Here is a 24848-nt window from a genome sequence, read left to right on the forward strand (position 1 = left end):
TCATCATGCTTCTGTATGGATGTCTGTTCTTCATGATACATGGTATGAGTGACATGCCGTTGGAGATAGTTAAAACTTTTAGTCCCTGTTATCACCAGTATCAGTATGGTTGGTGTTTGAATTTGTGCTGAAGAATTGCTCATTCCCTTTCAACATGCCCAATCTTTTTTTGTGCATTAATACATTTTTTCACTCTTTAGCTGTAAAGTCAAAGAATGTGGTGACACTGTCAGTGGACAAGACATCTGTGGAGCCTGGCATCGGCATTCCTGGTTCATCATCAACCGACACCCGTGACTCCCTCATCATAGGTGACTTCAATCGTACGCTTCCTCAACGACGTCTCCGTGGGCTGCAGACAAGGGAGTTCTATGTTGGTTGCATTCGCAATGTCTTTATCAATGAAGAAGAACAAAGGCTTGATGCTGCTCAGGCACGTGGAAATGTGATGGTTAGTGTGTGCCCAACCACATGATTATCACTCTAGCACAGGAGTTGCCAAGATAACTTGTTTCAGGCTTCATGCTCTATTGTACCTTTTTATATCCAATGAAAGTGTAAGTTTATTTCCTTAGGTATGAAGGATTTATTGTTTAACACAGCTGAGTGTTAATGTGAGTACCACTAGCATTTTCAATCAGAACAACAAATGTTTTTATTGAAAGTACATTTAAAATAAATGCATATAGTAATCCTGAGTGACACATTTTGGTTCTATGATCTGAGAAGTTTTTATGGCAATTGGATAATATCATGAAACATTAAATAATTTGGCACCTAGTTTCAACTTTGTATGAGAGTATGCTTAATTGAGCAGAAATTGCTGTTAATTATATTAAATTTTATTTAATGAGAGCCATTGTACTCTAAATAATAAGCAGTTAAAGTTGGTGGGTTTCGTTTTGCTGTTTTCATGGTGCATGTTACCTGTTTTCTTTTTTGAGACCTGCCGTGCACTTGAAGGACATTTAAAAGTCTTGAAGGGTTAACGGTAATATATGAATCTTCTGTTGAGTGAGCATTCATTTTATGATGAAATGATTTTGTGGTGAAAATGCAGTGTTAGTTTAATTTAAATACAAATTACATCATTATCCAAATATTGAGTTATCCATGGCAGTCCTGGGCACATGCTACCATTTCATTTAATCAATACAGTGTATTATGTGAACTTTCTAAGCATCTGTTTTTAATGTAGATTGTAATAATATAAACTTTTTTTATTATTGCTAGTTGTTTTATAAGTTTCTAAGCCCCATCATCATCATCATCCATGGTCACATCCTGTTGTGATTTTGTTGTTCATTTTTGCATATCCGTTTCTGATATTTTCTGTATTTTCAGACCTTTTCTCATGTATTTGTTTCCTTGTATCCTCTTCTGAGTGGTGCTCTGCCTTATTCTTGGTATGTATATATACATCATTTTAACATATTTTCATGTTTAAAGCTATTCTTACCTTGTGTTGTCATTCATTCACATAACCTAGCAAAACCATTCCAGTCTCAATTTCTGTATATCTTGTTTCTGTTCTTCGATGATGACAATGTGAGTTCCTCATGTTCAGGAGGATGTGGCTGTTTGGTGTTCAAGGTGGAGTGGCTGAACTGTGGTCTGCCGCCAACATAGGTTTGAGTGGGAAAATCCACATTCTGATTGATGTGCATGGTTATGATCCAGAATTATATATGTTGGTGCTAGGCTTGTGTTCATTCAATTTAACTTTGAAGGTAAAAAGAGCCAACTTACCTAAAATTTTGGCACTCCAACTCTGTACAATACGATGTCATTACCAAAGAATGGAAACACGAGTAGCTACAAAGGTCCATGAAAGTTTGCAGATTTTGATTTCTGCATTACTTTACGTAAAGGGCTGTCACTTATTCCCTTTAGTAGTGTCTCCTTGGTTATTCCTATTATGATTCTCAGATATGTCATCTTAGCATCCTGCAGTCAATCCATGACCTGGCAAACATGACTAATGGGACCTATATAGTGTAACAAGAGGTATGTTGTTTTATAAATATAATTTTAACAATATTTTTATTACTGCATGTTCTGAATATGTATTTATAATTGTCTTGATTTAATTATTTGGTGTTGAAATGTTTTTACACATTGCATTTCAAGGATGACTTCCTTCTGTAATATGTCACCTGCTTGTTTGTTTTCTGTTTCTTGATAACTTAAAAAGTAAATATGGTGGATTAAGGCTGAGAATTAAGATTCTCATGTAGTGGATCTAAGTTGCAGTCTCAAGCCAGACCTGAGTCTTCATCTCTGCATAAGTTTGGGCTTTGGCATAAACACAGCACAAGGCTCCATTCACAGTTTGGCTGTATGTCAGTCTACTGTCTTCCTCACCATCATCCTATCATTAGCAGTAGTAGAATCCTATTTCGGACAAGCATGGGTCAAGAAAGTAAAGAGGGTGATGACTAGGATATTAAATTTGAGGTTCTTATGGTGAAGAAAGATGTTCATATTGGTTTTTTTAATTATAATGCTATGCAGACTTGTCAGTAGATTTCTGCAAAACATTGGTTTTTACGAGATTTCAGATTTTTAAGAAGTTTTACCAAATAGCCCATAAAAAGGAAAGAGGAAATTGTTGTATTTAGAATAACACCCATCGAATATCTTTAAAGCCAGTGGTTAGCAATTTTAAACATTTTTTTTTAATTTTTATATGGTGGTGGCATCATTGAGGGGTTTTGTTGTTGGTCTAAATTCAATGTTATATCCCACGTTTGCTTTATTGTTGGTGGACTAATCGACGTTGGTGTTGGCATTGTATTCAGAATTTCAAATACAATGTAATTGTCTGTATTCAGTTCTTGGTTTAAAGTTTGATATTTACACATTTGACCCCGCGTATATATCTGTTGGGCTAGGTTAGATTGTTAGGGTAGACACATCTGTCTCTGCATAAAATTTAGGCTTTCTGGGTGGTCAGTTCTTGGTTCATTTGCATTAGGTAGGCACCTGCACATCAGTCTATGACGAATTACTGCACACATAATAGGATTTGTTTCAGGCAGTATGCACAAAGTATATAAAATGACACGAAGTAAATCTAATAGGAAGCCTACACACGTTTAATTTGTATGTCATTTTCGGCGTTCTCGTCTATTAATTCTCGGATTTGGCTTCTGCGTTTGTTTAATTCTGTGGTTTATAATTTAGTTTAATTTAGACATTACGTTGTAGAACATTGAGTTTATATCGTACTGCGTGCGCTCTGATGGCAAACGTTAACTTTGGGCAGCTGAAATTTTTTCGGTCAATTCCAAGCTACGACCTGTAGCTATACTAGTATCCCTGGTTTGAGCGGTAATGGTGCTGTGTTGATGTTAAGTCGCAACAAAATTGTAACATTTCTAAATTAGGTATACAATATTGAGTGTGGATAATGATTTTATACTTTATTATGTGTACTTGATTTGCAAGAAGTGCGTAATCATATTTGTAACCTTTTTTATTGTCCAAAGCTTTGTGGGAGAACTTCGAATATTCTTTTGTCCTCAATTACCTGCCTCTATATCTTTCTTGTTTCCTTTGTGGGGGATAAAGTTTGTCGGGAAACTTGTTTTATACAGATCAGGTATGAATGGAATATTTAAACCTCAGAATCAAAGTATTTTCGGCTAGTAGAAGTAGTGCCCATGACTACCTTTCATTTTTAAAAAGCCCATTCTGGTTAGGGCTTGCTACACAAAGAAGTCAGTACTGTATGAATAGTTGTATACATATACTTCAGTAAAAATAGTATAAGTATGTGAGAACATTGTGGAAGTGAAACTTATAATAATGCAAAGGTATTTTTAGTGCATTGTGGTAAGGTAATGTCTTAAATTTTTATGGACATAACCCAGTCATAAGAATAGTGATGTGGTTGCCAGATTGAGGATTGTTGCATTTGAATGCATATCACTTGACACTGCAGACTGTAACTGAACCAAGTCAATGTGGCATGAAAAAGAGTTTTTTTATAAATATTTTAAGTCTGTAGTGTTTTGTGTTTTCAGGTGATTATAGTAACAGACACCTAGGATGCAGCGACGAGGAGGGAAGCGAATTCGGATGGATGATCCTCCACCACCAGAATATGAGTCACCAATGACTCCAATGACACCACTAGATGGAAGTGGAACAGAATTGCAGGAGCCATACACCCCTTACACCCCCTACAGCAATCAGCCTGCCACCCCACTGCATACAGGGCATGTCAGGAATTCTTTTCCTTGTTTTTTATTTCCAGTTTCTGCTTAATTTTATTACTTCATAAAGCTTATGTTGCATCATGTCCATGTGTTTGTGTGTCTCCACTTAATAGCTTTATAACCATTTTGGATATATTCATGAAACTAGGTTCAAACTTCATTCCACCAGTGGTCATTCTTCTTCTATATGTTTTAATTTCTTACCATCAGTTAGATGAATATGAGATGTGGAAGTATTGATATTACTATGCCAGGTAGTGGACATTCTGTAATATAATGGATGCGTAATGAATTATAAACCTTAGGTGCCCATATTACAGGTCTGATATGTATGGTAATAGTGAATACAGTGAAGCAACAGCAAGCCAAGCTTACCAGCAACAACAGCAGCAGCAATTATATGAACAGCAAACACAGCAGTTTGATGTGCAGCAGCAACAAACACTTTCCAGCTATGATCAGACAGGCCAGTATGACCAACCACCTACTCCTGTCAATATGGTTACCAGAGTCCGTGTAACACGTGCACGTGTGCGTGCGGCAGCAGCTGCTGCTGCTCCACCTCCACCCCCTCCTCCAGGTTTGTACAGTCAGATATTATTCTGGTGTATGTTTTGTTTATCCTACTGTAATTTCTGAAAAGGAAAGATATGCATATGCTATCAGCCTATCTGCTCACTTTTTTGTTTTTCCCACCTTTTAACTTTTGAACTAGATGAGATGTGAGGTTCTTACAGCAATGAATATGCAGATGGGTATCTTTTTTGGATGTGTTGTCTGGTAGATATTAATCGGTTTAGGCAGTAAGCTTGTTTGAAACATAAACTATTACCTACCAGACTGCATGTTGCTACATTCCAGAAGACAGCCATCTTTAACTCTTGAACCAGTTTTGATAATTTTGTGAAATGTGGTATGAGCATCTTTGCATTGATGCAGTTCCCTTTGTGTGTGTGTGTTTTGTTTAGAGTATCCATGGTGGACTTTTAAAGATCAACAAGTGATTATTTTATTTTTGTCATGGTGCATTGCAGACAGGTGTTATGTTGGATTGTAGCACTGAAAGAATTAGTCTGGAAATGTGATGGTATTTTATTGTGTAAATTTAGAGTTGTTCCTGAGCTTGAATGTTTATGGAGGTACAATTCCTTGTATTCTTAACTTGATAATATGTGGGCATGATTGGTCATCTTCAAGCTGTCGCTATTCTTACCCTGGGGGAAGATCCCAAATACCTGTTAGATAGAGGGCTGAATGGGACTCATTGTTAATGTGGATATAGTGTTATTGTACTGACTGAGCTCTCCTGGCTTTACTGTGTACTTGTCTGAATTTTATAACTTTAGTTTTTGTAAAGTTTGTAGCCTATATTAATTTGAGTGATTCTTTCAAGACTTATGACATTATATGAATACTGTGTCGGATATTGTCCATTGTCTTAGGTGTATTAGATATAAGTGACATTTTGAGAGTTGGCTATTCGCCTAAAACATAGTGTTTGTCAAATATACCTAGGTAATGGAGGATGCCTAAGGTAGTATTTGTATAACTAACTCAAGTCTTGTTTTTCCTCTAACATTATTTTGTTTTATACAAGTTCCTGGTGTCTAGCTGGAGTGTTGTGTGTGTCTTTGCATGTTGCTGATTCAGTGGCTGGATTAAATGTATTGTGTTGTCATATTTCAGCTGCCCCAGCGCCAATGACAGCTACAGTAGTTACCACACGGCGAGGCGGTCTAGCAGTGGAAGAGCCAAAAAAACGACGTCCTGGAAGAAGACCCATGTCAGAGTTGATGGCTGAGGATGAGAACAGCTTGTATTACATTATCAGACAAGGGAAGGTTTCACTACAGGTTGGTATTGTCATGCTGTCTTGTTAATTGTAGTGTTTGTGTAACATTGCAAATTGGCTCACATTTCTTAAAAGTTGGCCTTAATGTTTATGCATACCAGATACAAATATATTGTAATGATTCTAATTTCACTGCATATATTACATTGCTCAGTGTATGAAATTAATTTTTATTTACAGCAAACACTCCAGTTGTAATAACATTTTTTCTGAAATGTTCAACACTTGAATGATGTCACTGATAACAGCAGTTGTAGGAGGATCTGTCCCTAATGGCAGCATCATGGACTGTGCTTAATGGGGTGGCATGCCAACAGAATAGTTTGCTCTTAGAAAAAAGACTTTCCAGGCTGCTATTGTTGATTATGAATTTCAGTTAAAATTTGTGCACAGGAAAGCAACAGTTAGGATTGCCATTAACATATTACTTAAAAGTCTTTAAATTAATGGGATTGTGGTTGAGAATAACAGGCATCTTCTCGGCTACAGAAGGTATTCAGAACACAAGAAAATACTTTGTGTGTTCAACAAGCATTGTTGCACAAATGGTGGTCTTCTGCATTGTTGCTGTGACAAATATGTGAACAAATAGAAGGATATGATCTACCCACCAGCTCAGTTCATGCACTCTTTACAAAGAAAGCACAAACATACAATTACAATACAGAATATTTAGTAAACTATAAGTTTGATTATTCACAATAAACCTTTACTTTGTAAAACTGTTATCTTGTTGTTGTGCTCCAGGCAGTTGTAGATGATTGGATAGAGAGCTACAAAGTGAATCGGGATGCAGCATTACTATCGCTGATGCAGTTCTTTATTAATGCATCTGGCTGCAAGGGCAAAATCACTTCATACATGCAGGCATCCATGGAACATGCGGCCATTATACGAAGGATGACAGAAGAGTTCGATGAGGTAACTCTCGTATCATTGAAATGCATCAGATATTCAACATATTATTCATAATATGAGATGTACAGGAAAACATTTTAAAACTAATTTATGTTGATATTTTATGGAATACAAATTAAAAACTATTATAATGTAAATATAATTTGACAATAAGAAACATATGAGTAATATAACCACAGAGTACAGTGTTTGTGAAGGTTCTAAACATAATGTCTGGCAATATAACATGAATAATTAATATACTTTGTTAATTGCATAATTCACACCCCATTGTTCTTATATGAATTTACAAAATAATTTTAAAAAATAGGTCTCTGTATATTTCATACTTTTCATTCTTGTTTATGAAGAAAATTATGATAATTTAAAAGGCTGTTTTCATAAATTCACAAATATATCATGTATCGAAGTTTTTATCACACCATTTTGGAAATAAAAATTCATACATCATGTTGTGCTATGTAGCAGCAACCCTACTGTATAGTGGAGTCAGAACATGTAACAGTACATATATGCCGCGGCTTCTGCTTAAGCACTTCTGTCAACCATAAATACTGTTATGTTCCAGGAGAGTGGCGAGTATCCACTCATAATGACAGGGCAGACCTGGAAGAAGTTCCGCAACAACTTCTGTGACTTTGTACAAATCCTGGTGAAGCAGTGTCAGTACTCCATAATTTATGACCAGTATCTCATGGACAATGTTATCTCTCTCCTTACTGGTTTGTCTGATTCCCAGGTTCGAGCCTTCAGACACACTGCTACACTTGCAGGTAAATACATATGTTCACAGCATAACATCAAATGGAAAATGTGTAAGTCATATACCTCTATCCATGGATATCACATTTCATCTGTGGAAAAAAAACTATGGAGTTTGATTACATTTTGTATTGGTGTGGGAAGGGGGTGTCTATGCAAAATATTCTCTGATAAATTTAATTTTGACTTTTATTCATCTGATATGGCCCCTGTCTCATTTGAAGCTCAAATGAAACTTTGCCCATTTACTCAAAATTAGATTGTCATACTATCCTGACTGAGATTTCCTTTGTTTTTCTCACTCTCATTAGACATACTGAGATAGTACTTTAAAGTTGTCATGACTGCTTCCTTCCTCATCCTTTCCAGTTCATAATTCAGTAATCCTCCAATTTCATACTATTCTTTGTAGCTGGGAAAGTGTAATTAATTAAGTTGTGAAAGAGGCATCACTTATGTATGTGCTTTACAGTGTGCATGGTCTTTTTCTTTTCTCCTCATTCTCCTTTCTCTTCTCGAAAATATTTATATTTTGGTTGTCTTTGCACAGAGAAAAGTAAATCATACCAGGTGACAGAAGTGATTAGTTATTTATGTTTGGCAGCCATGAAACTGATGACAGCTCTTGTGGATGTTGCACTAACTGTGTCGGTGAACTTGGACAACACTCAGCGGCAGTACGAAGCAGAAAGACAGAAGGCACGTGATAAGAGAGCCAGTGATCGACTCGAGTCCCTTATGTCCAAACGGCAAGAATTGGAAGAGAACATGGATGAAATAAAGAATATGCTGACATATATGTTCAAGTCTGTGTTTGTTCATAGATACAGGTGAGACAAGAATTTCAGAGAGATCTACTTTTGCTTTGCTTTTACTTTGTATGGCATTTTTCTTTGCACAATTAATAATGTTACAGCCATTGTCATCATAATCATCATCATCATTGATGATTATTATGATGATGGTGATGTAGTCACTTTTTATATGAAGATAGGTAACTCATCCTATTCTTGAAATTTCTTGAAATTTTACTCTTTTTTTTACAGACATTCAGTAAGTTTTTTGTGAGTAAATACATATATGAAACTTTTGAGAACAGGCTCCCATTGCAGAATGTTTAAAAGCGGATAGGTTAATACAAATTGAGTAGTGTACACATATGTCTGCATAGACATCTTTTAACAGTATTTATAGTTGTAAAATTTTAATATTTCAATTGTGCAAAACCTCAGTATTTGATAGCATTATAGAACTACCAACTAGACATTTATAAAGTATTCATGTAATGTTGACCTGGAGACATGCAGTTGATGATAATGACTGATGGTCACAGGGACACTTTGCCAGAGATCAGAGCAATCTGCATGGCCGAGATTGGGGTGTGGATGAAGAAATTCCATCAGAACTTTTTGGATGACTCATATCTAAAGTATATTGGCTGGACTCTTCATGACAAAGTGGGAGAGGTTCGCCTCAAATGCTTGCAGGTAAGATCTTTTATGTAACTCTATGGCACAGGGTCTCCTTTGAAAAGTCAACTGGTAAAGAAGTATCCCAGATTTATGGAATTGTAAAATTCAGTACTATGTTCACAGAATATTGTCATTTGGCACTTTACTGTACTTGTTGAATGTATTCCATCCCTGTCACACCTTATATGTCTTCATAGGATCCATTTTAATGTTATCCCATGTTTCCCTTGGTTTCCAAATGGTCTCTTGTTTTCAGCTTTCTTGGGCCAAACTTTTATATGCACATCTTATTTACACCATGATTGTTACATATAAAACATTTGCTTAGAGGGGCTGAGGGAAGCCATAATAAATTATGGTGCTGAAAGCCAGTATCCTGAGTGTTGTTTGAACTTGGTACTTCATGAAAACAAGTGCTCTGTTCATTGGATGTTGTAATGCAGGCCCTGCAACCACTGTATGCAAGTGAGGAGTTGAAAGGCAAGTTAGAACTTTTCACCAGTAAGTTCAAGGACCGCATTGTCGCCATGACACTAGACAAGGAGTATGATGTTGCAGTACAGGCTGTCCGTCTTGTCATCAGCATCTTGAAGTGAGTACTGAAAATATGAATTTTCAGTATCAAAAATCTACTGAGAGAACTGTTTTAGTATAGTGCTAAAATTGTGTAGGACACGTCTGCAGTTAGAGAGCAGTTTTCTCCCCCTTGTTTCTGTAATTTAAACCAGTACTGCTACATGCCATATAGGCACTTGGAGGGGGGGTAATAGGAGGTATAGCTCCTACTCATTTTTTACCTTGGCTGTAGATAGAGGTGAGTGATCAGACTTCATATAATTTAATTTATATGGTGATTGTTATTTAGGATTGCATTTAGCTGTGGTAGGAATGCTAAGTGTTGATCAGGTTGTCAGATAACACAATACATATTCATTCTGTTGGTAAGCATGAAGTATATTACATATTTCTTTCTTAGTGAACTGCAATTTTCTCTAAATCTGAGTATGATATTTTTTATTAGGCACCACAGAGATATCCTGACAGACAAAGATTGTGAGCATGTGTATGAACTAGTGTATTCTTCTCACCGAGCTGTTGCCCAAGCAGCTGGTGAGTTCTTGAATGAACGTCTGTTTGTGCCAGATGAAGAGGCAGTTGCGGGTATCCGAACCAAGCGAGGCAAGAAACGGCTCCCGAACACTCCTCTCATACGAGATCTTGTGCAATTTTTCATTGAGTCAGAGGTATACATCTTGGTCATTTAATTTTATAACTAACTTTATGATACAGTGACATTTTATTTGAGTCTCTTTTTTACACCCAGACAGATTGTAATGTAGTGCTTTAAAGAAGGCCACAGCTGCTTCCCTCCATGTGTTTCATTTACGGTGTCTTTAGCCTGCCCATAGGTTTCTTTCATTTTCGTTTCAGTTCCAAGACCATTATGGATAAGACATCCAAACAGCAAAACAAAATACTGGGACCTTGCGAGATACAGTATACTGCATCTTAAATAATTGTTAAATAACAGAATAATGTTGGGGTTCTTATGATATTAAAGATGTCCTGGGTGGTCTTTATGTTTGTGATGCCGTGTGGACTTGTAGGTGAGTACCATGTTTTGGAACAACCTACTGCCCCCATCTTCAAGGCTGATGGTGAAGACAGGATGTTCCTGTGAATCAATGGTACCCACCTAGAAATCCTCATGGAATCATAACCTTGAAGACCTCCATTAACAACAAATTAATTATATGGCTATTTATTGGTTTATTATATAATTCAAGGTCTTGGATATAAGGAAGCTACCTACATTACCAGTACTCTGATAAGTTTTGACCATGTGTATTTATTACTTGTCATATATGTGCAGATCTGTGTACCAACAATCTGTTTTTATGTTGTTGTTTTCTTTCTTTCTTTTAAATGAAAGTGGATGTATTTGGTTGGTTTTTAAAGACTTTAATGTCATAGATCAAGTCATTTTAATATACAAAATTTTGATACAGCACTACTTTTATTGTATTGATGTTCTCAGTTTTTCTTATTAGTGCAAATTCACACTAATGAACATTTTTCTCAAGTCAGTTGATCTTTATTATAATGAGTTTTGTAACCGATTTTTCCACAGCTGCATGAGCATGGTGCATATCTGGTGGATTCACTCATTGAATCAAATGAGATGATGAAAGATTGGGAGTGTATGACAGACTTGCTGCTAGAGGAACCAGGACCGTCAGAAGAAGCATTGGATGACCGACAGGAAACCAGTCTCATAGAGATCATGGTGTGTTGTATTCGCCAGGCTGCTACAGGAGAGCCGCCAGTTGGTCGAGGACCTACGCGTAAGGTAAGGCAGTGATTGGGGCTTATTTTGATGTCGGACTCAAAGTTTCATTACTATTTTAAATATCGTAATGATATGGACATCTCAGACTCAATCATTATGAAACTCACAGAAAAAACTCAAGTTCATATTAATTTGGCCCTGTGAAGTAAACGTGAAAGGTAAACACAAAAATTCTTTATTTACTTAATTTTTGTTAATATAAAATAGTCTTAGTAATATAAAACACATTATACACAAACTGAATCCTGGCTTGCTCTTGCTTCTGGACCATCCCTATTGAAATATCCATTGAAAAACGTAGTAAACTGACTTACATTTTTGATACATTTGTGAAAAGTAGTTATGACAAAATCGGAATGTTCCTTATAGTAAACATGAGTTGTTATTTCATGTTGATCAGAAATATGGACAATAACAGAAAGTAATGAATGAATGAATCAAGATGCTAGAATTACTTTTCTGAGATTAATAGCAGGAGTTACAATCAAAGATCAAAAGAGGAGTGGCAGCATTAGAAAGGAATTACAAATGTGTTCTCTTGAGTTCACTGTAATGGCATTTCACTAGTGTGAATACGATATTTATTTGATGCCCACTCAAATTCCCTTGTCCCCTTGCACCCATATTTAAATTTAATTTATCGATGATTTGGTGTTCAAATCAGTACCTGCAGAAACGGTTTGCTTGTGTAGATATTGTCAGCCAAAGAAATCAAGCAGGTACAGGATGACAAACTGCGCCTCACTGAACACTACATCCAGACATTGCCTGCAATGCTTGACAAGTACCGAGCTGATCCCGAGAAGTTGGCAAACCTACTGTCAATTCCACAGTATTTTGAATTGGACATCTACACAACTTCTCGCCAAGAAACGGTATGCATTAATGTGATACATAAATTGTTCGGAAGTACAGCATTTTATCAACCTGTTTGATGTTCGAAAAAAGTTTTCTGTGTCTCTCACGTGCACTAACAAATGTGAATTCATGAAATTGATTTTTCCTCCAAACAAGATTTTATTTCTTGTAGATGTAAGTAGTTGGTGGCTCTATAGAAAGTAAAATATTTGGGCTCATGTTAAAGAACAGTTAAACAGATGCAAAAGAATTAAGATGTCCGTGTTCTGGGCTGTAACACTGTGTAGTCTGGTAGAAGTTTACCATTGTTTTACAGGTCCTTGCTGTGTACATTATCAGGGTGATTGCCCTCTTCTCCTGCCATATGGACTCTTGAAAAGGATGTAGTTGTTTTGTGGATATTTTGTATTGAAAAATTTAGGAGTTTGATTGTTTTAACTTTATAATTGATAAAATTTATTAAAGGTGTAACTGTCTAAATAATTGTATTGTGTATTTCTGTCACAGAATCTAGATCTGCTATTAAAGAAAATGGCATCAATTGTAGAAAAGCACCATGACACAGATGTACTGGAAACATGTGCAAAGACTCTGGAACTGCTCTGCACTGATGGCAATGCCATCTTCACTCGCTGTGATGTGGCACGTTCAACTCTCATTGACATGGTGGTCAACAAATATAAAGAAGCAGTAGATGATTGGAGGTCACTAATTGAGGGGGTAATTCAGAGTTCTGGATTAATTACATCTTCAGATTTTATTAATTTCTGATTCTGTTTCTTAAACTTGAAAGTTATAAATAGGAAGAAGTCAGTTTCTCAAGTAGATTAACTGACTCCCTTATTATGTGTTGTAAGGCATTTTGTAAAAAGTTTGTAGTTACTCAGCTGATCATGAGATTTGCTTCTTTTTGTAACCTGAAGATTCATTACCATGTCCACAACAACCTTAAAAAAAATAGGACATAGCTGTTTTGTCCTACTTCCTTTCAGTTAACCTTTATCTTGAAGATATCCGTCTTCTGGGTTATTGCGCTGTGTAGTCTGGTCGATGTTAACCAACGTTTCAGAGGTCATACTGCCTCCGTCATCAGGGCGATGACGGAGGCAGTATGACCTCTGAAACGTTGGTTAACATCGACCAGACTACACAGCGCAACAACCCAGAAGACAGAAATCTTCATACTCACCGCTGTGAAAACCTCAAATCTTACAAAATTATTTTGGCTTTGATGATAAAATGGACACACATGCCTTATGATTTCACAACCAGTTGATAAAATAAATTGTTATGAAAATATTTTCATGACTAATTATGTTTATTTTATTGTTACTCAGGAAGAAACGCCAGATGAAGATGAAACATTCAATGTAGTATACAGCCTTAAGAAAGTAGCCACTTTCTACAATTGCCATAATTTGGGTAATTGGGGTATTTGGGACTCCATCTTTAAAGACATAAGTGATGCAAAGGATGGCAACAAAACACTGCCTGAAGAGGTAATTCCCTCATTCAGTGAAATCGCTGACGTTTAATTGCTTTAGGATAAAAGTATTTCTTTTATTCATGTCTGCTTTGAGATGTAATTCAGTAATGGGTAATTCTCCTGTTTAGCTTTAGTATAAGGAGATCTTTATGTTTTTTATTGTTCAGTTGGCTATTGTATACAGCTGTTGCCAAGCCTGTTAGTATTGTGTATGTGTTGAATTCCAGGCAGTCCGGTACTGCATCTCAGCTGGTTTCTTTGCGATATTGTGGGACCTGCATCATCTTGAGGAGGTGATGGAGAGTGGAGCAAATGGCTCTGTACAGCTGCAGCAGCTGAAGTCTAGGTTACACACGTTTATGGACACAATGAAGGAGATGTTGATGTCTGGTCAGAACCAGTCTTACATGGAAGAAGTAAGTGAGCAAGAACTGAAACTTGCTTGTTGAAGAAATTCACTTATCAGAGTCCTTTTTTAAAATTGAAATATGTTTTGAAACCTTGCTTTCTGTGCAATGTATTGATATATAAAATCATTCAAACAAAATGTCTTATGAATTGTATGATTTAATATGAATTAATTTGTTTGCCACTGATGTTGACCTCTTGAGGCCAAAACGTGTTTGGCACTAAGTATCTTTTCAAGTGTATATAGTTTTGTTTTAATGCATGATTTTATATGTAATATATTTTCCTTAAGTCTAGAGCCTTGGTAGCTCAGTCAGTAATAGTGACTGACTACTGGCTGGTAGACAGGTTTGATTCCTGGCAAGGGCAGAAGATTTTTCTCTTACCCTCCACATCTAGACCGGCGCTGTAGCCCGCTCAGTATTCTGTCTGATGAGTACCAGAGGCCCATTTCTTGTGGGTGAAGTGGCTGAAGCATAAAGCTAATCACTTAACCTCCATCAAGTACCGAGGTCAAGAGAGAGCAGAGCTATGCCTATGTTAGCCCACATATTTTCACAGCATATTATGTTGCAGGCATATCTCACCCTGTGTGACCTGCTAGTGGTGTTCTGTGAACAATTAGCCAGCAACTCGCAGCTTGTTGACTTGGTGTATGAACCGGATCGTGGGCTTCAGATACAGCTCAATGACTTCATTCAAAATTATGTATTCATTATGGAGGAGGATGGTAAGCTGGTGGTAGCTCATTATTGTTATCAAGCATTCTGTGCCAGAATTCATAAAATGATAGCATAATGGAGTTGTGTCCATTTCTCTGTCAATAAATGTTTGATGCCAGAAAATACTAAACAGATTTCAATTTGTAGTTTGGAGTAAGGATTAAGTATTGTTGGATGAATTTATTTTTGATGCATACTAGCAAAGTATAACCTTATTCTGAAAATGGAAGTAATACATTCCTCCAAAAAATCGGTAACCACCTACAAGACCGCACGTCACAACCTAGAAGATCAAGATCAACATTTTCACCTCTGTTGGAACCCCAATTCTTAATTATAATCTCTATTTTACATCTACTCCAAACTGAACTTTTCAAATTTTTCAAAAATGGTTCGTACAAAAATTGGTGCACGAAATAAAACTTTGTATGTCAGTGTGTTATGAAAAATATACCCCCGTTTTAATTTGGTTATATTTTGCAGTTTAAACAACATTGTGGTGTTGCAAAATAATTTGTATTCAGGTTTCCAGCATAAACATTCCTTCAAAATTTTATGTAATACATTTTCACGTTTTAAAAATTACAACCTTTGTGGGAGGATGGAAGGAAAGTGGTCATGATGATAAGTCTTCAGAACTTAATGTAGTTCCTTTACATTTTTGTTTGCTTTTATTATTCATGAGATACATTTCTCTCAAATCTTGGTGCATGTTTTACTGTATTAAAAATATAACAATTTGCCCAGAAAATGCCATCTTCCAATGACTAATAACATTTCAACTCTTACATAAAAAGTAAGCTGACATCAGATGGTATCAAAATTTCAATTCTCAAATGACTGATGTTTCTTGTAGGCTTTATCTTAATATTAGCTGCATGCATGAATTGTAGCAAGTAACGGTGTTTTCTGGTTTTTAGATGAGCAGGATGAACATTCCAAGATTGAGGAATTGCACAAAAGAAGGAATTTTTTGGCTTCATTTTGCAAGTTGATTGTATATAATATGATGCCTACCAAAGTAGCTGCAGATGTGTTCAAACATTATGTCAAGGTTAGTAGTGCTGCGTACAGATGGTTGACAGTATTGATTGTTTTGCTTTTCTGTGCTTATGTTTGTCATAATATGACTTTCTTCTGGGTTGTAGCACCTCGTAGTCTTGTAGAACTTTACTGGTGTTTTAGAGGTTCTTGCTTCCTACATCATGAAGGCACCCATATGATGGATGCAGCAAGGGCCTCTCAAACATTGATAAACTTCTACAATACCATGGAACTTCAACTCAGAACACAGCTGTCGTCGTACTTGCCACTGTGAGAACTTGAAATCCTACCAACCATGCATACCATGTTTGTCATGTTTCAGTATTATAATGACTATGGTGACATAATCAAGGCAACACTGGGCAAGGCTCGAGAAATCAACAAGACTAACTGTGCTCGGACCATGGCAATCAGCTTGACTATGTTATTCCGGGAGCTTCAAAGAGATGGCACTCGCATAAACAGACAGAGTGAAGACTTCATCAGTCTAAAGGTGAAATTATTCTTTAAGCTAACAGAACTTGGATACCCATGTCAAGTAGTGTTAGAAAATTGTATGTCTTGTGATGTCACACTTCTGTCTGTAGGAACTTGCTCTCTTATGTGTTTTAGCTTTCAGAATGGTGGAACAACTCTTTTAAACTAGCTTTGTCTTAGACTTTTTTTTTTTCGAGTTGATGAGATAATTTTTGTTTGTTATGATGTCTACCGTGTGAGTTTTTAATAAAGCCTTTAGCCATTAATATCTTCCAACAACTAAGTGAACTGCAAGTCTTCAAAGCTATCATGGCACAAACAGCAGTTTTCACGTATTCCAACTGGTTTGTAAGATCGGTTAAATGCTGTGAATCCTTGAATCTTGTAACATTTCCATTTTATGTTGCAGGAACTGGCAAAGAGATTTGCTCTGTCTTTTGGCTTGGACGCGGTAAAGAATCGTGAAGCCATCACAGCCCTGCACCGAGAAGGAATATTGTTTTCAGTTAATCCTTTGGAGAACAGTGAAGATCCTACTGGACCACCCCCAAATTTGCCCTTTCTCGAGATCTTGACTGAATTCACCAACAAACTGCTGAAGCAGGACAAGCGAGTTGTGTAAGTATGCTTTATATCCACCTATAAGTCCACATGGCATCATAACCCATGGTATCATATTATTCATTTGACTACATGTTGCTTGCCCAGAGTGAAAGGGCAGTAAGTAAGAAGCATATAGGAGAAAGTGGATGTGGTGTGTTTCAAGGTACTGACTGTCTTTCCTGCTCAGTTAACCTTTTATTAATATGTTAATTAAAATTGGCAGCTTGACTTTCTTGGACCGTCGTATTGCCGCTGGCATGCCATCAAGTCGTGGTGAGGACTGGCAGCCACTGCTTATGTACCGTAACAGCTTGGTACACGGAGAAACTGACCAGCCACCTGTCACATCAAAACGAGCTTACAGCCGCAAGAAGAAAGAGTATGCAGGTAAACTGCTTTCTTGGCCACGAGTTCCATAATAACAAGAAATAGAAAGGTGTACTCCAGAGGAGGAAGGTCAGTTTACTGATAGCTGCCAGTGAAGCAGGTTGAGTTTCAAGATTCTAACAAGGTAATACTAGCAAACATGAAGACATAAATTCTTAATATGCTGATTTTATGAGTTATCAGTATAGTGAATCAATGTTAAATGACAATCCTTTATTTACATTCAGAAGTGTAATGCAGCAGCAGTAAAAATCGTATGTAATAATAGTATTGTTATAGTAGTGAAGATTAACATTTTACATCAAATTCATAGATATTCTCTTCGTACTGACATCAGAGGTTGTTGCATTTTCTCACACTATTCTTATCCTCTTTCCCTTTCATTCCTATTTCGTGTTGGCCAAGAGTTATCAAAGTAACAGTTTAGTAAGTTGTGATGTCATAACATTCATATTCCATATTTTGATAAAGTCTTAAGTTGATGTGAATTTTGTTACAGCAGAAGAAGAGGAGCAAGGGGAGGAAGCCGAGGAAGCAACATCAGACCAGGAGTTCAACACAGGGTAAGTTTCGGCATGTTTGTATCTCTCACATACAATTACATGTGAAAAGGATTACTGATTTATAACATCCGCTAACACTTAATCACTGACTGCAAAACATGAAGACTGATGTTATTTGTATGTAAGAGTAGGAAGTATCAGCATATCCTTTTTTTAAATGCTCACTATTTCATTGACATAAAGTAATCATATCACTGAAGTGTAAAATATTGTTTACACACACACACACACTCACAGAATCAAATATTTATTTTAATTAGTTCTGGACTTGTATTTTTATAGGTTATAGCATTAAATTTTATGAAAATATAAACACTGGTAAAATGTGAATTTAAAATTTTAATTATCATGTAAAATGGTAGGCCAACTTGCCAAGCATGTTTCAAAACTGTTACGTTGTCTGATTCTATTAACTTCTACAGAAATGTGTTATGTGTAATAAAACCAAGTATGAATTTGGTAGGTACCCAGACTGTCCATTCAGCCATAATAAGCATCTTGAGTCTAACCCAAATTAATATTATTTAATTCATAATTATGTGTAACTTATATACTTGTTGAATTCACTTTTGGAGACAGTGTTTTTCAGCTACTGATTTAGGGATTGAAAGGTTGAAAGACTGAATTAGATCAAATATTACTCTTTCCATGAGTCCTGAAAAGCATGTCAGAAAGAATGAAAGAAGTTTTTTTGAAAGAGAGAATATACTGAAATTTATCTCATGGTAGATGTATTAGACATACTAGCATTCAAAACATTCTGGAGTGAAATGAGCACATCATAGAGAATGTATGTGATTTTGCAGATTGACTGAAAAAGTGTAACATTCTCATGTTTTAGCACTATGAGTATCATTGCATTAAAAAATGCAAAACTCCTTTATAGGATTTTGGGTAAATATCATTGTAACAGGTTTTTTGTGTTTTATTACAGTTATTAGGCACCCCGTTTTCTGAGCCAGTCACCTGATATGCCACAGCCTCAGAAGGTTACAAAGGCTGTCATTCCATATGAAATTCCACAGTAGAATTTAGCAAGATGTGCATTAAATATATGAGCAACAGTTCAATAGCTTTTATAATCCTTAACCTGCAAAAAAACTTCACTATTGTTCCTTTTATTTCAGATTCACTTTGGTTTCTGCCATGCCAAATTCTTAATACTTTGGTTCCTTTTGTACCAAATTCTTCTCATTGTAATTCCTATTTTTCCAAATTCTCATTAACACAATTCCTATAGTTCCATATTGCCATTACTTTAAAAAGTTATGCACATCATTCCAAAATTAGCCCCCACATCTCAGATATCCATAAATATCCTAAAAAATAAATCCTACATGCATGAAAGGAATTCCCCCTTCTTCAGGTCACATTTTTCTTAAAATAGTTACGGATTACTCTTCACAGTCTCTGCTTTAGTAGTGGGTGACCTAATTACCAGTATATTTTCTCCTACTTTTTTGCATTAAAATTTTCCTAGCTAAACTGTAATAAATATCAGACTGTTGTGCCACCTAATTGCTGGTTGCACGGATTTTGGCGTGGGACTTGTTTGCTTGGACACTGGGACTGTGGGTTTGAATCCCACTAAAGGAATGGATGCTTGTATGCATCTTTCTGTGTTGTGTTGTCCTGTATAAGTGGAGGCCTTGTGATGCACTGGAGTCATACCAAATTTCCAAATATATTTTGTAACTTCTCGTATGTGTAGAACCCAAGGACTGTAGAGAGACAAATAATGATGATAAGCCATATAATCAGCGGTAATTAGTTGTGCAATTTGGTATACAATCTTTTTGATTTTCAGAATAATGTTAAATACTATAGGCTAACTTGAAATGTAGTCAGAACATCTTATGCCTCCTTTTTCCACCTTTTATAGTATATCAGATACTGATAATTTATATTTATTATAAATATTTTTAATTGATTACTGTGTGGAAAAATGGAAGGTTGTCATTGTACTGTATTTTACAGACTGTGTAGTTACCTATGTGGTGTGATCAGTGAGAATTTTCGTACATTTGAAGTATGCTGTGACCATCCAATCATAGTGTTCCTCTTAAGCTCTTGTACATATTTCTGATGAGATGTTCAGTTATATTTTACAAAGGATTGTAAAGGGACTGTCTTACCTAACAGTCCTTTCATGGTTGGAATCATCTGTTAATGGTTTTTAACTGTTAATACAGTAGTTATTTAAGAGCATAGCTAAGGTCTCTTGAGCGAGCTCTCTTTTGTTGAAAACAGGGCTTCTTTAACTTCTCCAGGGATTTTACTCCAGTTCCTTTCAACTTATTTTGGTCTTCAGTGCCCCCCACTGCTTGGTATCCATTAAATTAGCTCTGTCTGCCATCTGTGTTCTCCTGTTCTTTATACATGTCCATATCATTGAAACATTTTGTTTCCTGGCCTTCACACCCACTTTGTTTTATGTTTATTGTTTCTGTGCTTCATTTTATGTTGCAATCTGCCTACTTAGTCCCAGGAATTCTTTTCTTCTTATCCTGTTGTCCATTTCCTTTGAGCATAGAAAGTGAAGATGTTGAATAGAATATCTAGAAGACCAAGCAACAAGACAAACCACAATGATTAAGATGCAGGATGACCCAGACTTTTGGATGAATGAGGAAGCAACAGGACAGCAAGTGGCCTAAGTGTTTAACTGCCAGGTGGTGTTGGTTATGGTGGTGGCGACCAAAGACAGGGTGGGGGAGATGAAATGAGGGAAGATACCAGAACAGAGTAGAGAAGAGTGGACACAAGAGGAGCTCGTGTTTGAGGATAAGAGAAGATTGGGGAAGGGGTTGTAAAAGGTTTAAGCATGGAAATGTCTGTGGGTGTTGATGAATTCTTTTCTCACTTAACAAACCATTGGTAAATGAAAGGGGCTCTGGAATATTTGCTGTTGTAACTACTGTGATATGGTAGTGTTTGGTGATTTATTTTAATTATGTTTGAGTTTTACCTTGTTCTTTTCTTTGGAAACAAGTGTCCAAGTTTTGATTTTCATCTACACTGTAGCCACCATAAAGAAGAGGTTCTGGGAGAAACTGGTAACACCTGTGTTTCTTTAATCTATATCCTCAAACAAACATACACGTGTCTGCCTTTATAGCTCTTGATTTATTTTGTGTAAAAATGTAAACAGTCTCACTTTATTTGTATTCATCAGTGCAGAGATCATGAATAGTACTGGTGTATAATTCAGGATACCGACAAGAAATGGCAGAGATAGCATTTTTGCTTATGTCACTTTGTGTAATCCCCCACCTCCCTGTACCTGATAATGAAAGGAAGAAATTATCAAATCATTAATGATTAGGAGAGGTGAATATAATATTTTCTGGCAACTGTCCACCCAGCCTCCTTGTATCCATTATGTACTGGTGATATTTCCTAGATGTCAAGTGGTTAGAGCATGAATGTGACCACTCAAATGCTTTGAACTTTGCTATTACATCCCCTCTGTGACCTCATTGAATGGTGCTGAGGCATAGGGATAATTTTGTACTTACTGTTGTAAGATGATCCCCTTGTGATGGGATTCATAATGTCAGAGGTACGATTGAGCATTGTTGATATTTATTTTTCTTTTGTTTCTGATTTGAAATCATTCAAACACGCACACTGTCAACAGTGTTCTGGTAGTGAATTTATTGAATGTCTGATTATGTATACTATATAAAGTTTCTAATAAAAGTAGTAGTTAAACATTTTGAAAGCTCATTGAATCCAGTGCCAGTGTTCGCTGTGAAGTACACTCGTGCACTTTATGCTAAAGAACAGATAAGAATGTAGTGTTTACTGTTGAGAATTTTGCTACAGTCATATTTAGAATGATTGTATGACCTGTTTCTCATGTTCTAAACCATTCCTGGTCAAAGACTATCCTCCACCCACATATATTTTTTGGGAATATTGTAGTACAGTTATGGTGAGCTGGATAGCTCAGTCAGTATAGTGACTGGCTATAGGCTAGGTGATTAGGGTTTCAATCCCTGACAGAGGCAAAGAATTTTCTTCTAGCCTATGCATCCATACTGGCTCTCCTGTCCAGTGGGTACTGGGGTTCTTTTCTGGGGATAAATAGTGTCCGGGTGTACTGATGACCACACATCCCCTTCTAGTGCCAAGATTGAGAATAAATAGCAGCTATACCTCCTCTCCCTAAGTGCCAACATTGGCATGTAATGGAATGGCTTTGCTTACAGTACAGTTATAGTCATCAGCTGTTGGTAAGTTGCATTATTGTTAGAATACTCATGCCAAATTTAAAGTACATATCTATATTAGCATTTTAATTAAATGTATATTATACTTGCTGTAACCAATTGTTAAGTTTCTTAACTTATCAGATGTCCTCATCATAACATTGTTGGACTCTACAGTACTACATGATATCATAATCCATTAGACCACAATCCAAATTTTCACCACTGTTCAGTCCTCATATTTTTAATATTAACATTCCATTTATATATTGAGGTTTCCCAACTTGCCTCTTCACAAGAGGATTTTGGGCCCATTAATTTACATGCATTTCTTTTCTTGGCTTAAAAATGGATTATGAAAGTTCAGATAATTTCAGTATTGGTTTTTTACATAATACTTTGTGGAAAAAGAATCTGGTATTTCTAGAAATATCTGTACTTCAGTGGTAAGTAGTCTTTATTGCATGATAGCCAATCTGAAAACTCAAAATCCTATCTGGGCTACAAAGGATAATATGATAAACTTTGTACTCTACCTCAGTAAGTTTTTATGTTTTCAGTTAAATTATTTGTGTTAATACAAGGTAATTTATGTAACATTTGTATCCTGTACTGCAGAATCAATGTATGAAATAATCTGTAATTTTCCAATGTTGTATGAGGTAACTTTGCCTATTTTCCATTTAGACACATGAATAATTCAGACCTGATCCCCAGTGCTGGTCTGTTATTGTTTCAAAATATATCCACTGTTATAATCTGCTCTTGACTGTTGCTAGGAGGAAACGTCGGTTGCTGTCAAGTAGATCTGGTAAGAGAAGAGTGCAGCAGCAACATCAGCCACACAAAGAAAGGTGGGTTTTTGTTACAGTACTTCAAATACTATCCTCTTTGGCCACGGGTAATTAGTTGTGGATAGATGTAAACTGATGTCATATTGCACTTTTACCAATAATTCTTTGAATATTGAACTTGAATGTTAACCTGTAGCATTTATGTCCATTACTGAAGTGCTGCGTGTTCAGTCTCAACTGTTACCATTAATCTCACAAATAAAAACAAAGCTACTCTTGGTATAATGATAACCAAACACAGTATAGAATAAACTCTTGAGTTCATATATCACTCTGTTTGTCTTAATTTTGTTACATTGCAGACAGTTTCTGCTAGAAGTGCTGACACACTTATGTTCCTTTCCAGAAAATTGGATGTTAGGGTGGTGAAACATGAGAAACCTCAGTCTAGAGGAAAGAAATGTTCAGAGAATGCAATGCTGTTATCCTCAGAACCATCAATTCAGGAGGAAACGTCACTGTCACACTTGAGCATGACTCCATCATCTGGTAAAAACAGTAAACAGCAACACAGTTTCCTGACCAGTACCCGACTGTTTGGGAACAGTGGCCACCGATCATTTGTGACAAATGACTTTACAGTCACTGGTTACCAGAATGATTAGGTGACTAACTGGTACATGTGCAAGTACATTTTATTTCCTTTAAACTTGCCATGAAATTTATTAAGCAATATTTATTTTATAAACAAGAAAGGCCAGTCATCAGAAACATTTCACTTAGTAATACTGTGATAATATAGATGATCCTGAACCAGTCTCATCTACCTCCTATTCTCAGAACATGTGTCCATAAGATCTGTTTTGATGCTTTCCTCCCACCCCTTCTCTGTCCAATGACATTTCCCTACTAAAATTATCTGATTTTTTGTGTTCCATCCATGGTATATATCCAGCCTTTCAGATTTCGCTATCCTAATAAAATTTGGTGGCCCTATGTAAATCACAAGGTTTGTTGTGTAGTGTCCTTAATTGTTCATTTTTATGAGCATTTTATCTTCAAAAACTTGAATTTTGTGTTCTCACTCATATCACCTAGAGTGCAAGTGTTTCTTCATAAATTACAAATGTTCTCTTAATAGTTGACTGTGTTATATTGTTCACTCAAAACCAAATGTTTCTAACATCATATCAAGATATACAATTCTACTACAAATTAAAATAATATACAAGTTTTTGTGATAGCTAATAATAAAATACTTCTTTTATGAAGTTTGTGGTTGTCTTATATTAGTATGCCATACCATACTGTTTAACAAAAACTGGAAGTGTTTCTTGGTACTGAAGCATTCATTTTTTCCATGGTGCTTTTTAAGGTTCTGAAATATTAGACTTTGCAGGTATGTTAATAGTACATGTACATATGTTACTTGTCAGTTATTGTTATGAAATCAAAACAGTTTTCCCAGTTTATAAGTTACTTTCAATTTTCTTTTCTCAATACAAGTTTAATTACATTTCAGAGATCTCTCACCATACAGAGTTTGAAGACCCTGCATTGAAAAGTGCTAGTGTTTTGCTCACAACATAAGTTTTCTTGGCTATTACATTGTTATTGTAGGTGATTGCAGCCATAATGTTTGTAGTGAGTTGAGTGAAAAATCAACACTTATTGTGTGTAATATTTATATCTGCAGTGAAATGGGACAGACATGC

The 24848-nt window shown here is 36.1% G+C and overlaps 2 protein-coding genes across 3 annotated transcripts in view; both read left to right on the forward strand.

Moving 5' to 3' along the window:
• LanA (laminin subunit alpha) overlaps positions 1-1228 on the forward strand; it is a 52722-nt gene extending 51494 nt beyond the window's left edge. The window contains exon 54 of the mRNA XM_022074733.2: positions 201-1228. Coding sequence (XP_021930425.2) covers positions 201-475 — 275 coding nt within the window. The 3' untranslated portion in view covers positions 476-1228. The remainder of the gene's footprint in view (positions 1-200) is intronic.
• Positions 1229-3234: 2006 nt separating this feature from the next.
• On the forward strand, positions 3235-24404 carry SA1 (stromal antigen). 2 transcript variants are annotated; one of them, XM_022074734.2, is made up of 23 exons: positions 3235-3389; positions 4029-4223; positions 4544-4803; positions 5910-6076; positions 6823-6996; positions 7562-7766; positions 8360-8585; positions 9089-9242; positions 9671-9819; positions 10249-10471; positions 11359-11577; positions 12270-12452; positions 12943-13155; positions 13773-13934; positions 14149-14337; positions 14906-15059; positions 15972-16105; positions 16418-16588; positions 16982-17190; positions 17399-17562; positions 18062-18125; positions 23119-23193; positions 23540-24404. In XM_022074734.2, exons 2-23 carry the CDS (start codon positions 4054-4056, stop codon positions 23796-23798), a joined length of 3924 nt encoding a protein of 1307 aa, XP_021930426.1. In that variant the 5' UTR covers positions 3235-3389; positions 4029-4053; the 3' UTR covers positions 23799-24404. The 2 variants fall into 2 exon arrangements, with proteins under 2 accessions (XP_021930426.1, XP_021930431.1); XM_022074739.2 differs by having other exon boundaries at positions 18065-18125.
• Positions 24405-24848: the final 444 nt, after the last annotated feature.

Source organism: Zootermopsis nevadensis, unplaced genomic scaffold (genome assembly GCF_977971745.1).
Source record: "Zootermopsis nevadensis isolate Lab colony 2312 unplaced genomic scaffold, Znev_1.0 Znev_ptg000024l, whole genome shotgun sequence".
In the NCBI taxonomy this organism is placed as follows: Eukaryota; Metazoa; Arthropoda; class Insecta; order Blattodea; family Termopsidae; genus Zootermopsis; species Zootermopsis nevadensis.